General features: G+C 37.8%; 1 protein-coding gene across 3 annotated transcripts in view; it reads right to left on the minus strand.

Moving 5' to 3' along the window:
• Positions 1–246: 246 nt before the first annotated feature.
• Positions 247–13309, minus strand: part of ATP11C (ATPase phospholipid transporting 11C) — a 164755-nt gene continuing 151692 nt past the window's right edge. For 2 of the 3 annotated variants that reach the window (XM_061179540.1, XM_061179542.1), the window contains 4 exons: positions 12977–13080; positions 9469–9622; positions 3159–3263; positions 411–491 (listed from right to left, as the gene is read on the minus strand). In XM_061179540.1, the coding sequence (XP_061035523.1) occupies positions 3162–3263; positions 9469–9622; positions 12977–13080 (360 nt within the window). In that variant the 3' untranslated portion in view covers positions 411–491; positions 3159–3161. Of the gene's footprint in view, positions 492–3158; positions 3264–9468; positions 9623–12976; positions 13081–13309 lie in introns of all 3 variants that reach the window. The other variant, XM_061179541.1, reaches the window with a different exon arrangement.

The raw sequence follows: 13309 nt of genomic DNA on the forward strand, positions 1-13309 counted from the left end.
AAAAAAATAATTTAACATTATCATTCAGCAGGAACAAGAAATGTGATCCAAATTGCCTATTTCTTCTGCCAGGCAAAAAAAGTAATATTAGCAAAATCTATTCATTCCCATTGCATGACTTCTACTTTATACTATTGTATTTAAATCCATTCAGAGTCCATGGGTTAAAAGAGCACCCATTTGGTAGTTATTTTATTCTATCTAAAGCCAGAAATTCTAAATATTCTTGCTTTCAACCTTCATATAATTCATAACTTAGAGCTTTGGCCATAACGGCTACTTACAATAACTGTAAATGCTTAAGAGAGTCATTTGGTATCTTAGTGGACATTTATTCTGAACCTTAGACATAAGACAGTGGTTTAGTTTGTTGCATATCAAGTATCCTGAGATGATAACTTTTTGTAGTTGCTTCTTCATGCTTTCTTTTAGCTGTAACCACTGTCAATATGCTTGTAGGACAATAACATAGGCAGTTCAAGATTCGGATTCTGAAAGATTTAAAATACACAGAGTTAAAAGTTTTATCTTAATAATAATGTAAAACCATCTGTTCAGCATTTTCAAAAATAAATCAAGTAGTAAATTTTGTTATGAGAATAAAACAATTGTTTTAACAAAGCTGCCAAGTTTTATTCACATGCAGGGGAAAAAAAAGTGACACAATAACCAATTTTGAATCCTTTATTCATTTGTCAGCTGAATAGATTCAGACTTGCTTTTTGCTTTTGGACTGCTCCAGGGTTCTTTTAAGAACTGGTACCACTAGGACAGCAGAGGCTTAGCTCACTAAGATCCCTTCTAGTCTGTGAGGGACAGAAGGGACATGAAAACAGGGACATTTTATTTAACTTTCTATCTCTAGCACCTAGCCCAGTGTCTGGCGCACAGCAGATGTTCCGGACATGTTGAATGAATGCATCAACTGTTTTTTGGTTGTGTTAATTACGACAAAGTCTGAAGATACATTGTTCTGAAGGACTGTTATGAAAGTACTTTTCCTTTACTTAAAGAAACATGTTTCCTCTCTATAATATTGAAGTTAATTTTCTTTTTGGTAGATCATGTATCTATGAGTCAACTGACTCCTGTTTTTCTTATTCATCATCTTTTTAGAAAAGAAACCACAGAAATCTCCCTAAGAAATCTGTAGATTCTTCTTTGTCCTCTAAACACTATCACATGCTATGATCAGGATGGGGCATGATAGGGCAACTGATCAGTGAGTATAAATCAGGTATGTGGAGAAGTGGAAGTCCTATGTCAAGGGAGTGAACCTAACCCTTGATTCTCCACTCAAAAATCCAACTTTTTAAAACCTGAGTAGCGGAGGGCCTTAAGGGGTGTACTATTTTCTCCCCCTTTAGGTGCACCATTTTCTCCCCCTTTAGGTGCACCTTCCTTGCCATACTTGGACTAGAAGTTCTTTAGAATACCTTCCATTCCTTTTGATGTTCCATTTTCTCATATTAGTTCTTCAGGTAGCAGGGTCAGGGTGACCCTAACCAAAATAAGGTTGCCATTCACATTGAGAACTTATAAAAGGAGTCAGGCAGTTCCCTTATCAACCAAGGGACAAACTCGGTGGCTAAACTAATTGCCAAATATTTTCCTTGGAGAAGAAATAATGTCACATGAAAATATATTCCTAGAAGAAATAACTACACTAAAAATAAAACAATTGGATTTTGAAAAAAACTTCCTCAGTTGTGTTAGGCATTGTAGGAGTTAAGGCCCTGGAGAGACCAAAAGCAGTAGCAGTGTCTGCTACCCAGCCTAGTCTCCCAAACCACAGACCAAGCTAAGGCAAGCAATCCAGGGGGACACAAAATTCACTGGAAACAGTATAGCTAAAATGCATCACTCAGCTTAGGACAAGGCTATCTGGAACAAAATAGTCAAAGACCTTGAAGGCTACTGGGAAGCAGATTCATTACTGAGGGACAACATAAGCAGGTGAGTCAGTCCAAATGGGTAAAAGGATGTATGTAGACTGAGACAAAATGAATTGGCTTCCAAAATAACACTGCAGATGCAGACTGTGATGAACAGTAGGAGATAGAAGAACCAATGGATTCAATCCATTAGCTCAATTTTTATTCTTTGCTGGAGGGTAGGGAAGTTGATAGCTGATGAAAAAATGGGCCTATGAGGTGGACTCACAATTGTTAGCATCACAGTGAACTGACCTGCAATTGTCATTCATGATGATCATTAATTTTTATGTGGGCATGAAAGACAGCCCTGACCTAAGCCATATAGAGTTGTTTCCAAGCTGACAAGCTTGTAAACCTCATTCTTGAATTATTCTACATTCCCATGGATGGATAAAAGACCTTTAAAGGTCTAGGGTGACAGAGGCCCCTGCAGTGGGAAAATGAGTACACGTAGAGGAGTCATTCTGAGTTCAAGGATTCCTCCCATGGCATATCAATTCCTTCCAAATCTTTTTTTGGGGGTAAATGAAACAATGTTATAAAATTAATTTACTCACTTTTGGAAAAATTAATTATGAAGCGTTCTATATGATTAGGCCAGCATCCCCCTGAATGGCTAGGAAAGGTTTTACCTCTGAAAGTTGAAACATTTAGCTTGAATAAAACTTGACACTACAAAAAGTGATTAGAGTAGATTGGTTCATTAACATATACTTGGGGATCAGACATTTACAAGGACATTAAATATATACCTGGAAACACAGACACAGCACATGGAGGTACAAACACATTGAATTATTTTCACATAATTCCCAAAAGAACATGCAGTGCTAAAACTGACTTGATATTATACAGATGCAATTTTGGAATATTTATTTTCAATTTTTCCAAATCATCTTTTAAAATCAAAATTATATTTCCTAATCAGTATTAACAAGCATTTTCACGTGATGCCATGACAACATGCCCCTTATAAATTAAATATACTGTATTGCCCTTCAGTTCTGGAAAACGCCTAAAATTTTATTTGGGGGCTTAGCAAATTTAAAATATGTATTCCTCCATATTCCAAGCAATGCATCTTTATATTTTTGCAAAGAATAGTATAAAGTTCACCACACCAACAGCAGAGAAAATTTAGAGAGTGATATTTTCATTTTTTCTTTATAATGCTGTTAATCTGTTTCTTTAAAGCCAGCCCGCTTGTTTAACACTAGGTACCTGTTACAATATATTAGATTCGTCTGAGAATGTTCGTAAAAGAAGAGGTCTGACTGAAGGTCTGGTGGATAATGAGTCAGATGCCTTTTTACAGCTCAGATTTCTCTGTAATAGTGAGGTAAAGATACTTAAAGCATTTGAAGACTGGTTAACCTACCTGGTGATAAAAATGTACGAAGAAAAAAATAATTTCCTACAGACTACTCCTCTGGCCAAAAGTACAAATGATTACACTACAGCAAATGCGTAACATTTAAATGAATACATTTAAAGACCTAAGAAAGTCTCCAATTCGAGTTGAATTGTTTTCATGGTAGAAGAATACAGACATTAGTAGTACGTGGCAAACTTGGGTTTTTGAAATGACACTGGTTAAGTTATGCGGTTGATGAAGTCAATATGGTTCGATTAGTAAACCTTACCATCCTTTTGGTGAACACCTCTGAGAGTTGTGCCGGTACTGTGAGTGTACTGAACAAAGACGAATTTGTGCAAAACATTCCTGTCTTAGTGAACAGACTAGCTGTAACACACTGTGGCTTCTACTACGACCAGGAACCAATGGGACTACAGACCTACAGTCCCAAGTTTTTGAAAATCACTTTCTCTCCAGTGTGACAATTTGAGAAGGTGAACAAATGATTAAAGGAAAATGGCAAAATATTCTTAAGTATCAATAGAAGATGTAAAGATGAGTCATGAGAATTTTTCATAAAGAATCAGAAAATGATGTCAAGCAAATGAGAATGCAAGCAAGTTGGAACATTAAGAAAGGAAATCACCTTATTCACTCCAAGAGAAACTGTGATTGCTGGAAGTTTGAGAAAGCATGAAGATAGTAGATGTTCCTGAGGAAGGGAGGCGTTTCGTTACCTTGTTCACAATTGCACAAAAGGTGGAAAATTGCAGTAGAAAAAAGAGAAATGCAGAAACCAAAAAGAAAAAAAAAAAGTAAATATTCTCTGAAATGTAAAACATTTAAAAAGAAACCTTGAGAATTCGAAGTCGAAATGACGTTAGTTTTGAAGACATTACTTTCTGAAGTAAAAGTAGAGTTAGAGTTAGGAATAGTCTATTATATGAGCAAACTACTATTTCTCTGTATAGCAATTAAAAAATTTTTTTCTTAATGGGAAGATTGACTATTTTGAATAAAGTAATTAAAAAATATGTTTCTCATTGAAATAAAGCTCATCTCTAATCATTAACTCACTAGCTTACACTGTTCAAAATCCACTGGTCAGAGAGCTAGGCTGAGGGTCCATCACCAGTCTATATTGAAGTAACTGTCTCCCCTATCCAATTGCATAGATGGAATATGAAGGGACTGACTGCCCTTGGGCAGTGCCAGGTTAAAAACCTAATCAAAACTAACATAATGGAAAAACTGTTGGTGAAACCACACTTCAGTGCCATTTACCTCTGAACCAATCTTTAACTTCCTTTATTCTAACATAATTTGATCAGTTTCCCCCTTTTCTCCTACAGGGACTCTTTAAAAGCGTTGGCTGAAGAGCTATGAATTTTTCCTTTAAAACACTTAGAAAAAGTAAAAATCGATAACTTAAAGTTTAATCAGAAAACCTAAGAGGTTAGTTTTGTTTTTTCTTATTCTGTGCCTAAAGCTATAGGCTAATTTATAGACTTCGTTTTGGTATTGCTCAAGCAAAACAGAAGATGAGTGGTCAACTATGCGGATGAGCTTAATGATTCTGCTAATCAAGATTACCCATATTATCTCCTTAGCAGCTAATGGAAATACGCTTACAAAAAGAAACCAGCTAAAGTAACACATATATCTAACACAGTCTAATAAACACTTAAACTTCTAAAGGCAAATATTTTTATTTATTCATATATATTTTAACATAACTACATTTTTTCCTGTTCACATTTTACCTTAAATACAGTTGGTGACATGTTGGTAACATGCAAATTACCAATTGATAAAGCTAGAGAAATAAATATTTCGTTTCTGAGAAAAAAATTTTAAATTGCTCTGTCTTCTATTTTGTGAGCAAAAACCTTGCAACAAGATTAACATGATACCAAATCACCCACCCTGTGTTTAAAATACAAGCCCATCTATTTAAGACTGTAACTGAAACACATTTTGGTGTGCTCAAAACCTTGTTTCCAACGGTCAGAGATAAAAGTATTTCTAGGAAGTAGAAATTTTAGGGGTTAATAGGTTACTTTATAAAGGAAAACAAAAGAAATATGAAAGTACAGAAGGCAGCAGAGAGCATGGAAAGAGTAAAGCAATAAAAAAATTGACACAGCTAGCAACTGGTTGGGGGAGGGTGAGAAGGATGGGAGATAACTAAAACAGTATGAAATTTCCACATTCCTTTGCAGTCATCTAGAGAGCTTTGACTCTGGCTCAATTAGCAGTTTGTCAAAGAGGCCAATGCATAAAGGTCCACCTCAACAGCCACGATGTTAGGATTCAACTTTATATTTGTCTAATTTAGATGACAGGACTGTTACCCTTAGAACTCTTGGTTCTATGTGACACTGTCAGGATTGCAATAGTAATCATCATTGTCACCATTGTTATTATAAAGATAAATTGTATTCTCCAAAGTGCTTTCTCTGGGAATTTTGCTCAGACACCTGACATTCTTCCTTTTCCTGTCTTCCACTCTGAAAGAGCTCCCTGCGTAATGGAATGTTTCCTGTTGTTTGTGCAGACCTCACATGCAAGGTATGGCCATGTTGCTGGGTCCATTCTCATTAGATTATAGTGTTTCCATGTCTACTAGGCAAAGTCAAGCCTCCTTTAGATCATGGTGGTTTACACGGGAAAACTTTACATAAAGATATGTGGAAAATTCCTCCGCTGGAAATGGGAACTGGTATTTACCAGTTGGCCAGAAGGTCCAGGTGTATTTCATCGATTAAGAGACAGCCCAAGAAATGTGCTTAAGAGGGGACACAGCTTTTTGAAATACCAAAAATCCTAAACTTTAAATTTCCTTTAAAGTGTTATCTGCTGTACCACTGTTCAGTGCTCCATGATAGTTTCATCATACGCTTGTCAGCAGCATGGCGATGAGGCTTCCTTCGTCAGTTTATAAGCTAAAGAAAAGTCCTATGATCCTTAATGATGGGACTTTAGCTCAAGAATTAACTACACTGCTGAAAATAAGGGTGTGAAAATATTTACCCCTGAGTTAAACGAGTGAGGGAACCTATTTTCTAAGAGAGAATTCTTTCTAATGCTAATATCATGACAGAACTCAGCTGTGGTGGAGGCTTCTGGAGGTAGTGACTTGGACCTTGAAATAGCTCAGCTGTGTTACAACAAGCCATAGTATTGAATCTACTGTTCTGTTTATACCTGCTTACAGAAGTGTTCCAAATAAGTCCCCTTTATAACTCAACTAGAGTGAGAGCTCCTTGTGAGAGGGAGCTACATCTGATTCTTCTCTGAATGATCAACACCTAGTACAGCAGCTAGCTTACAGTCGACCCTCGGGCAATGTGTGCTGAATTGAATAGAATTCAACAGAAGGCTGCTTCTATAATTGTTAAATGTAAATGGCTTAGCTTCTTTCTCAAATGCCATAGACATTTTCTCTATCCACTGCTGAGTTCCCTTCTTAAAGCAGCTGCCAAGACTCACAGGAGGATAGCACTGGCAGTCTACTTACCACAGGCATTTCTGGCTCTACATACAAAGGATCCCTAGCTTACTGGTTGAAGTCAGGGGGATCTTCTACCTCTAGCTCGGGACACGCATTTTATCCCATTAGGGAGCCTGTCAGGTATGAGGCTGACCCGGTGTAAAAGAATCCTTTGCGTTTCTTTAAAATGAGGCCAATGTCTTAGCAAGGGATATTGAACAAAGTAGGAAGTCACCCAGGATGCCAGACTGTTGGTCATTAAAATACTCTTTTCTCCTTTATCTTAGAAGTGGCCTCTGCCTCTTTGATGTGGCCAACTAGAGCCTTGTGTAAATAGATGTGACTTATCAGAGTAGTCATGGCTGCCATGTTTCAGTTGGCCTTTATGCATTCATATGCACTACTTTGCTCTTGCATTTTCTCACAAGGGGAAAAAAAGAAAAAAAAAAAGAAAAAAAAAAAGGCAGTGCTGCTGAGTGCCCACAATGTTTTGTCTCATCTGCAAGTCTCACAATCCCATAGAGTCTGAAAAACCATTTAGCCTTTCAGACTCTGGATGTAAAGAGAGATGTTCATCAGTAGGTGGTTCAACACATGTTCACTGGTTCAATGACGATAGGAATAAATGAATGAATGAGTGAACGAATGAAGGTGATTATGGAAATTCTCCTGGTTGTTCTAGCATATCAGCACGCCAAGCTACAGCACAGACACTGGAATTCCTCCTATCATGGACATAATCCATGGCAAACAAATCTCATGCTGAACCCTGGAAACATTCTACACTGCTAAGTAAAAAGGGCCACAGTCCCAGAACTCCATGCTTTCGTTCAACAGAAGTTTGGAATCTGCTGTTTGCGTGGAAAGAAAATGTTCTAAGTCTTTATCTGTGACTACCTTGTAGCATCCCTCCATTTAATGGCCATTTAACTTATATAAAAACATTTAAAATATTTAGTAGCCATTTAATTTATGTAAAAGTCACCTCCAGCCAGTGTCTAACTTTTTTTTTAAAGGGCTTAAGGAAGAGGATAAGATGATATGTTTGAAGGTTTTGATTTCTGAGATTTTTGTCTCATCTTTACAGCATGAAGCTGGGTGTGAGCCATTATTTAGCATGAGCTCCATTACCCCAAATAAGAAAAACATCGAGGAACTCCTCAAAGTCTACTCCCAAATAAGGAGATCCTTCCTAGACAAATCTCTATTACAACAAGGCACCAAAAGATTTCTCACTGTGACATTTTCTGTTTGGCTTCATGCAAACTGCCACTTGAGCCATTCTGGGAGGAACCTGTTTTATCCCTGTTCAACTGGTATTAAAGGTATAATCAGACAAGTAAATGCCACTTTTCCATTCTAAGACTAAACACCAGGCTGGAGGAGTTAGTGGGGGGTCTACTGGAAGGATTAGAGAGAGATTAAGGCGGTCTTAGGTTAACGTTACTGTGTGCAGTTCCACCCATAAGGCATGCAGAAGCAGGGAGTTAAGGCCAGTTCTGACCACCTAACTATACAGTGATTGGCCGTGTATACCAAGAATCAATGTGGCTTATGCCACTGATAATCTACTGCTTTTGAGTGGGGCTGATACTGACTTGTGTCATGAAGCTCCTCTCTTACACATCTAATCACTGAAGATTTTCCCACTATAATCATTTTAGTTCCCTATTCTGCATGATGCCAACCACTGGAATCAATCAATAGGAAAAAAAAAAAAATCAAGGCAAACCAGTTTTGTGGCTAAACTGGTTGGCAAATTTAATGAAATAGATCAGGTAGATATAGCTTAGTCTACTTCTTGAAAATATTGCCTTGGAGGGGATACAAGATCTAATTGGTGTCAATATGATCGAAACAGGGTTTTGTTTGGCAAAATGAGCTAGTGTTGGTAGGAATATGACATATTTAATTAACCTGTTGGTCAAAATTTGCCAGAAGTTTTATTTTCAAGGCTAATCTATCCCTTTCAGTTTAAAGGCTTTTTCAGAAAGGCTCAAAAGATATCAGACAATGCAGGGCCAAGCGATTAGGCTGACAGAGGGTAATAACTTCTCATTCCCGCAAAAAATTTACCATATAAGCAGCAAAAATAAAAACACACTCATAAAACAATCTTGAATTTTTACAAGTGTGTTCAAGAGGGGAAGGATGTAGAAACCACATCCAGGGAATTCTCTTTGGTTCAAATATACTGCTGGACAGACAGGGCTAGAAGCAACACAGAGATTAAGCAGCACTATAATTAAAGGAAGGGGAAAGGTTTGAAAGAGGCAAATTGGGATTATCAACTGAAAAAAAAAATCTGCAAACAGCCCATGGGGAAATTTCTAAGGTTAAAGCTGGAATGTTGGTGTGGAATTCCCAGTGTGAAAATTCTAGGTTAAATTAAAAAAAAAATCATTTTTTCTGTTTAAAATTCCATATGGAGCATATGAGATACTCCATATGGATTGCTAAAGGTCACATAGAACACTATTAAGGAATCTACTTACCACCTGCATTGGATAACGAAGTTTTTTACTATACTTTTTATGCAGAAGAGGAAATTAAGTGATGAACCTGTAAGGAGGGGTTTAACATGCTGTAACTAATGCAATTCTCTAAATAAAGTTTTTAGTTCACGGCAGATATTGAAGCCCCTTCCAAAAATCAGGTGGTAATATAAACTTAGTTCTTACCCTGGCACTTCTTCTTCTTACATTCTTTAATACTATCAGGAGAATCTCAGGGAAAAGGCTGATAAATATTAGAAGAACTATGGCCAACCATGTGGATACAGAAGACAGCATTTGAGCAAATACAAAATACATTCTCTGTTGTTTGAGAAAAGGCCTAGAGTGGAAAGAAAATACATAATGGAAAAACAAATCAGTTCCTGTTATATGAAACAGTAGTGTAACTGAAACTTTTGTATTTAAAAGGAATCCTCGTTATGCACATTAATAAAAATAACTTTCTTTAGGACGACCCAGAAGTAGTGAACCGATTTCATTTACTAAATGTTTGGAAAGAAAAGGAATGATAATCAAAGGGGAAAAAAGATGCTAAAATGCATTTGACTTGAAAACAACTAAGCGATCAATTTTAAAGCTGCCAACTGGAGAATATTTATTTGCATTAGAAAATGCTGGAGGGCTTCCCTGGTGGTGCAGTGGTTAAGAATCCGCCTGCCAATGCAGGGGACACGGGTTCGAGCCCTGGTCCGGGAAGATCCCACATGCTGCAGAGCAACTAAGCCTGTGTGCCACAACTACTGAGCCTGTGCTCTAGAGCCCACGCGCCACAACTACTGAGCCCGCGCGCCACAACTACTGAGCCCGCGCGCCACAACTACTGAAGCCCACGCGCCTAGAGCCCGTGCTCCGTAACAAGAGAAGCCACCGCAATGGGAAGTCTGCGCGCCGCAACGAGGAGTAGCCCCCGCTCGCCACAACTAGAGAAAGCCCGCGTGCAGCAACAAAGACCCAACGCAGCCAAAAATAAATAAAATAAAATAATAAAAAAAAAGAAAATACTGGAGCTTCAGAGATATTCACGAGAAATGACGATTAATTTTTATGCTAACAAACATTTTACTTCCTTGGCTGTTTTTTTAATATAAGAAAGGATTTCTGGTCTACATTTGGAAATTTAAAAGACATTTTTATTACCACTCCCCACCCCCCCACCCACAAAACACCTATGTAAACATAACAAGGACTGTAGAGATTTTCTCTCTCAAATGGGAGGAATCTACCATTCTCATCCACAAATATATATTAAGTACGAGTGTGTGCCAAGTAGGTTGACAGAAGAATATTGCTAATCACACATTAAGCCTTGGGGCCCAGAAATCCAGGAGAACGCCTCATTCTGCAGGGTTCAGTCATCCACTGAACTGTTAGGCGACCACTGAGAAGTCTAGCCAGTTTCCCTTCCCTGCCTGAGCTGAACCACAGAGAGCCTCACTAGGCTAGGATGAACGTTGTCTGAAGCTGAGGGGGAGGAAGTGCAAAGCAGCTGCTCCAGGTTGGGGTGTACATCAGACTGTCCTTGGATGAGGAGCCTTAGGTAGATAAGTGGTTGGTGTCATTTAGTAGATCACAAATAGTGCTCACTGAAGATAAACTGGTTTCTCATTTAAACATTCATGTTTGTGCACTCTCATGTAACACATGATAAAATCAAGCTCGTGGCTCTACACAGATGAGGACTAGACTGTGGAATATATGTGGAATAGATTGTGAGCACAATAGTGAGGTGGAGAAACTTATGAGGTCCAGGCTAAACAAGTTTTCTAGGGTTCCTACCATAAAGAAAAGATTTCTACAGAGCTCTATTCCCACTCTAATTCAGAAGGGCACCCTGACTAATCTTCTAGGCAGTTAACTGAGGCACAATAAGGGTCCAGCAGACAACTGACAGCTAGTCGTCACAGGGTATTCTTTTGCACAGTACCCTCTCTGTGATTAAAAGCTCCACATTTTTCTTTTTGATTTTGATGGCATCTATGGAGTTTTGCAGAGGAGCAGTAAAAAACAAAAATTATTATTCCTGGATGGGGTTTGGGGATCAGAAATCATCATTCTCACTGCCCATCCCCAAAGAGGGGTGAGTCACAATGCCTCAGGGTTGAGCATGTCTGGAGATTAGCTGCAATCAGCATTCAGCTGAAGTATTACAGTTTCTAGTCACATTTTCTTGGTTGCTTTATAATATAAATTTTATATTCATGTAGTAGCTCAACTCAGACAGGTCTACTTAAGGACAGCACTATAGGCAACAAAATAAAACAGATTTATTAACATTTCATTTTTAGTAACCATCTCTAATGAATAGAAACAGGTGTGACAATATCTTAAATCACTTAAAGGATTTATTTTAATCAATAAGGAATAGTCTGGAAAGAGTGAGAAACTTTAGTTTGCTAGAAACATTTCATTCCTGTGGAAATTTTGCATAATTAGTTCAGATACTGATTACACAGGTTCCTAGACAGAATTATGACCTTACAATTGTGTATTACATTTGGTTAATCAACTTTGATTCATTTGTATATTATTAAAGAAAACAGAGACTTCCTTCAGCTTCATTGCTTCAATAATTACTTATATAGGTGTCAAATAAATGCTGTAATTATACTTTCTGGAGCTGCTACTTCCGTAAGTGATTAGGTTGTCCATATTTTTATTTCTTGAGGCTTTTATTTTAAAAAGCTTTCCAAAACAGTAAGAGTTTCTTCTAATTAAGTCTCAAGGGACATAAACATGGTCCCCACATCTCTGTGATAATATGGACTGTTTTCTACGTATGATTTTGCTCAAACCAGTGAAAATATGTACTCCTAGAATCTTACCCTATGGCTTACTCTAGTCCTGGTCTCTGCTGTTGGCATCCTTGTCAGGGGAAGTCACCAATTAATGAAAACAACTGTGATATTAAAAAACAAAATATAGGCCTCTGGGAGTAAGGAAAGGAGATGAAAATCTAACTTATTTTCATTCCTTATAACTCTCCCAATCACAGCTTATGTGCCCCTCACTGGACTCTAGTCTCCTTGAGGCAGGGATACAGTCTATTCATTTCTGTATCCCATAGAGTGCCTCACACAAAACGGATTCTGAATAAACATCTACTGAACCAAGATGAACAGAATGAACTTTAAATCCAAGCTGTAGAGTCTACCTTTACCTCCCCCAAAACAATGGGACGGTGATTTCAAATATAACCCTCTGAGTATTAAGTGATATATATTCTATCTCTTGAGCACATCTGTAGTGACAAGAAGGAGAGTAATATACCATAAAGAGAGAACAGGGTCCAAATGGATAATACTGTATCTGTTGGCCACTATATTGTGTAGAAACTTCATAGGATGAGTATTTCCACTGGAAATCACATGGGAGGTCATGCTAGAAATTAGTTTCGTTTCACAGAGAGATGTTTACACACCTTCAGGTCGGAAGATTTGGACAGGGGCTACCAGAAGGGAGGTCTTTTAAATAACTCGTGCAGTCTATATACTTGCATTTGAAATCTTACCTGAAAGAGCAGCATTACTGGCTAGAAGTAACTTCCAGTCCATTAATATTGAAGACTTGCCATCTTATATAATCAAAACTTTAAAAGTATAATTAATGTTTGCATATACAATGTACCTATATATGTATTTTGTTATTTACGTATTACACACGTACAGTAGCTTACCATATAATTCCTCCCCAGAAGAATGAGAAAAATACATAAAACGCTAAAGAACCCCAAATCACAAAGTGGTTTATCCATGTCCAGAAACGAGTATCCAAGGCGAGCTGAAAGGATACAACACAAGAGATTTCATGATGAGTACAAACTGTACCAGGCCGTATCTGATGGTATTTGACAACTTATACACAAAATGATACCTGTGGGAGGATCTAGCTTGGGGCAGGCAACCAGAAGAGAATGGCACTAGAAGAACAGAACCCAGACTTTTCAAAGAGCTCTGCCCTCAGGCATTTAGACTCTAGGAGTACAGGCATGGAGGTGTGGTCAAGCAAG

This window comes from Eubalaena glacialis, chromosome X (genome assembly GCF_028564815.1).
Source record: "Eubalaena glacialis isolate mEubGla1 chromosome X, mEubGla1.1.hap2.+ XY, whole genome shotgun sequence".
NCBI classification, from domain to species: Eukaryota; Metazoa; Chordata; class Mammalia; order Artiodactyla; family Balaenidae; genus Eubalaena; species Eubalaena glacialis.